At 57.1% G+C, this 4,462-nt stretch overlaps 1 protein-coding gene across 1 annotated transcript; it reads left to right on the top strand.

Moving 5' to 3' along the window:
* Nucleotides 1-562: 562 nt before the first annotated feature.
* Nucleotides 563-1,615, top strand: LOC137463819 (olfactory receptor 14J1-like). The gene has a single exon (XM_068175209.1). The coding sequence runs from the start codon at nt 683-685 to the stop codon at nt 1,613-1,615; it is 933 nt and encodes a 310-aa protein (XP_068031310.1). The 5' UTR covers nt 563-682.
* Nucleotides 1,616-4,462: the final 2,847 nt, after the last annotated feature.

Below are 4,462 nucleotides of genomic sequence, written 5' to 3' on the forward strand. Positions count from 1 at the left end.
TGGGAGCAGCTGCCCGGCACTGGGGGCTCTGGGAGGGGGCACAGCTGGCTCAGGGTGACACAGCTGTCCCCAGTTCCCGGCTCTGGGCAATGCTGTCAGTGCAGCCAGGGAAGGAGCTGCATCTCCCTGCATCCAGTGCCATCAGAAGGACACTTGGAAGTCTCCCTGAGATTTCAGTCCAAGCTGGATTGATGGGGAAAGGCAGAGGTGTTCTGACACTGAAAATGCTGCTGGGTTGGTGAAATGAGCAAGGTGAGTCCTTGGCTACAAATATGGAGCAGGGCTGTGCTGGATCCATCTGTCTCAGTAGCACCATAGTGTTTTTAAAAGAAACATGAGAATGAACATCCTTCATTTGAAAAAGTGAAAGCCCAGAGAAACTCCAAAGAGAATGAAGTGACAGACCATCTCCCCTCAGTCTCCACTCATAATCTTCCCTCAGGGAACTCTGTTCCACCAGAGGGAGGCAGAAATGTTGAGTATTTCTGGTATCCAAGAATACCAGGAGAGACATGGTGGTAGCTTAAAATGAAAACCTGTAAACTCTTAAACACAGAAGAGTGTCCGTGTGTGTTACAGAGGAGGGTGTATGGGAAATGGCTTTGGTTTTGGTTACAGGTATCTCCTCTAACTCTTCACTGTCCTTTCTGCCTGAACAGGTCCCCATGTGCAGCCCCAGCCAATGTCCAACAGCAGCTCCATCAGCCACTTCCTCCTGCTGGCACTGGCAGACACGCGGCAGCTGCAGCTCCTGCACTTCTGCCTCTTCCTGGGCATCTCCCTGGCTGCCCTCCTGGGCAACGGCCTCATCATCAGCGCCGTAGCCTGCGGCCACCACCTGCACACGCCCATGTTCTTCTTCCTGCTCAACCTGGCCCTCAGCGACCTGGGCTCCATCTGCACCACTGTCCCCAAAGCCATGCACAATTCCCTCTGGGACACCACCACCATCTCCTACACAGGATGTGCTGCTCAGCTCTTTTTCTTTCTGTTCTTCATCTCAGCAGAGTTTTCCCTCCTGACCATCATGTGCTACGACCGCTACGTGTCCATCTGCAAACCCCTGCACTACGGGACCCTCCTGGGCAGCAGAGCTTGTGCCCACATGGCAGCAGCTGCCTGGGCCAGTGCCTTTCTCAATGCTCTGCTGCACACGGCCAATACATTTTCCCTGCCCCTGTGCCATGGCAATGCCCTGGGCCAGTTCTTCTGTGAGGTGCCCCAGATCCTCAAGCTCTCCTGCTCCAAATCTTATCTCAGGGAACTGAGACTCATTGCTGTTAGTGTCATTTTGGTATTTGGCTGTTTTGTGTTCATTGTTTTCTCCTATGTGCAGATCTTCAGGGCCGTGCTGAGGATCCCCTCTGAGCAGGGACAGCACAAAGCCTTTTCCACCTGCCTCCCTCACCTGGCTGTGGTCTCCCTGTTCCTCATCACAGCAGCATTTGCTCACCTGAAGCCCCCCTCCATGTCCTCCCCATCCCTGGATCTGGCCCTGTCAGTTCTGTACTCGGTGGTGCCTCCAGCCCTGAATCCTCTCATCTACAGCCTGAGGAACCAGGAGCTCAAGGCTGCAGTGTGGACACTGATGACTGGATGCTTTCAGAAACTTTAAACTGCTGGTCAATTTCTGCAAATCACTTGTAATTAAAGTAATCTTTGATACTTCTTGTTGGTTTAGTTGTGGTTTTTTTTTCCTTTGCCTTACTTTTTTAATATTGACCACAAAGCAATGTCACTGGTTTTGCCATTTCTCATTTTGTTTCTCTCCACCTACCCTGTGGCTACAGACTGTGTCAATGAGGGCCTGCACTGTTGTTGGGTTTAAAGGAAGTCAAGGATCTCCCAGCCGAGTTTTCTGCAGAGATGCCCTTTTGTTGCCTTCTCTGGAGCTGCAGCAGCAATGTCTGTGTGCAGAGCTGGGGCAGATCAGTGCTGGCACAGCAGCTGTGCCCAGCAGCAGCAGCACTTGGTGTTGCCAGTGCTGCTCCCGTGGCCCTGCCCCGCTGCCCTGGTGGCCCTGGTGTTGCTGCAGGGCCTGAGTGCTCTCGGGGCCGGGCACAGTCCTGGGGGTGGCAGTGCCGGGGCTGCAGCAGGGAGCGCCCATGGGCACTGCTCAGGCAGCGCTGACGCCTCAGGCCAGGGCCTGGGGGCTCCAGGCTCCTTGCCCAGGCTCTCTCAAGAACACGGCCAGGCCAATGCTCAGCACAGAAAACCCCCGTGAGCAGCCCCAGGCTGGCCGTGGGCAGGCTGGGGGCAAACAGCATGGCTGGTGCTCTGCAAGGGCCCTGGGGGAGACGGGAAGGAGCAGCAGAGCAGGGGCTGATCCATCCCCAGTGCGCTGGACAGCCCAGGGCAGCGTCCCAGAGCGTCCTCATGGAGCTGCCAACAACATCCCCCCTCTGCAGCCCTGGCCTCTCCCCCAGCTCACACAGGTGCCGCATCCTTGCAGGCACAGCCACGGCAGCGCTGGCTCAGGAGCCCCTGTTTGCATTGCACACAGCAGGCGGGAGCACACCCATGCTGCTGCTGTGGGGACATGAACCTGAGTGAGCACAAATGCCAGCAGCCCCTGGGGCCAGGAAGGGCTGGGGCACGCCAGGGAAACCACTCAGCTTTGTCCTGGCCTCTGCAGGCAGCCAGAAAGTTTGTTCCCATCAGCTGGGAGTTTCCTGTCCCACTGCAGACGCTGTTGCTCAGAGCCAGGGCTGCCTGGCAGCCACCCCCAAACTGCCCTGAGCATTTCCTTGGCTTCACCTTTGCTTTCTTTTTCCTTCCTTAGTACATATTTCTTCCTGTTGCCCACCCCTGTTCCCTCCCCTGCAAACAGCCCATCCCTGTTTGCCCTTTCCTCTCTGGCCCCGCTCCCCATTCCAGTTCCTGACTTGGCACCATGGGAACGGCCCTTGGGGAGCAGGATCATCCCACAAGTGCTGCAGGAATTGTCTGCAGGCTCCTGCAGTGCCTCGTGCTGCTCCCTTGCCAGAGGCAGCCCAGGCCAGGGGGGCACATCTGGGCTGCTGTGTCTGGCTGTGGGGCTGCCTGTTCTGGGCAGTGAGGAGGGGCTGCAGAAGCTCTGCAGGACTGGCAGGATGGGCTTTGGGGCTGTGAGGAGAAGCTGAGAGACCTGGGCTGCTGGAGCTTCTGAAGAGGAGGCCCAGGGCTCCTCCTGCAACTGCTCCAAGGGTGGTTTCAGAGAATCCCAGAATCAGCAAGGCTGGAAAAGACCTTGGACATCAGCAAGTCCAACCAGTGCCCTGACACCACCTTGTCTCCCTGAGCCTCCTCTTCTCCAGGATAAACAACCCCAGCTCCCTCAGCCGCTCCTCACAGCACTTGTGCTCCAGACCCTTCACCAGCCTTGTTGCCCTTCTCTGGACACACTCCAGCCCCTCCAGGTCCTTTCTAAATTGGGGGGCACTGAACTGGACACAGCACTCGAGGTGCTGCCCAACCAGTGCCGAGCACAGGGGAAGAATCACTGCCCTGGTCCTGCTGGCCACACCATTCCTGATCCAGGCCAGGAGCCATTGGCCTTCTTGGCCACCTGGGCACACTGCTGGCTCATGTCCAGCCTGCTGTCCATCAGTCCCTGCAGGTCCCTTTTTGCCTGGCTGCTGTCCAGCCACTCTGTCCCCAGCCTGTAGCGCTGCAGGGGTTGTTGTGGCCAAAGTGCAGGACCCGGCACTTGGACTTGGTAACCTCCCCTTGTTGGATTTGGTTCCTGGATCCAGCCTGTCCAGGTCCCTCTGCAGAGCCCTCCTGCCTTCCAGCAGATCAACACTCACACCCAGCTTGGTGTCACCACGGTTCCATGAGGCCCCAGAGTGTCCCAATGGTCTCCATGATTCCATGAGGCCTCCCAGTGTCACAGTGTCCCTCTGGTGTCACAAAGTCCCTTGGATCCTTGGGCCCTGCAGTATCACAATGGCACCGTGGTGCCCCAGGGCCCTGCAGTGTCACAATGGATCCTTGGTTCCATGAGGTCTGGCAGTGCAGCAATGCTCTCCTTGGTTCCCGCTGTCTCCCACACCTCCCACTGTCAGGCTATAGAAGGACACCTGGCTGATGAAGGGGAGTGGGAGTGGGTGCCTACTCGAGGAGGTAATAATAAAAATCCCTCCCAACCCCCTCTCCCAAGCCAGGTGCCACTTCAGATTCGGTATGATCCCCTGGATCTGGAGAGTCAGCCAGATGGTTTAGAAGAAAATTATCTGCCCAGTGAGTCTCCCAGTTATGATTCATCTGTGAGACAGATCAGCACCTCTAACATCAAAAAGGAAAGAAGGGTAATCGTGGTGGGTGACTCCCTCCTGAGGGGAACAGAGGGCCCCATATGTCGACCAGACCCACCCCACAGAGAGGTCTGCTGCCTCCCTGGGGCCCGGGTACGGGATATCACTGACACACTGCCTGGGCTGATTCAGCCCTCTGATTATTGCCCACTGCTGATACCCCAGGC

The sequence above is a fragment of the Anomalospiza imberbis genome, chromosome 30 (genome assembly GCF_031753505.1).
Source record: "Anomalospiza imberbis isolate Cuckoo-Finch-1a 21T00152 chromosome 30, ASM3175350v1, whole genome shotgun sequence".
NCBI classification, from domain to species: Eukaryota; Metazoa; Chordata; class Aves; order Passeriformes; family Viduidae; genus Anomalospiza; species Anomalospiza imberbis.

Excerpts from the sequence above, each read along its gene's own strand:
- LOC137463819 (XM_068175209.1), top strand. The coding sequence starts at position 683 with ATGTCCAACAGCAGCTCCATCAGCCACTTCCTCCTGCTGGCACTGGCA.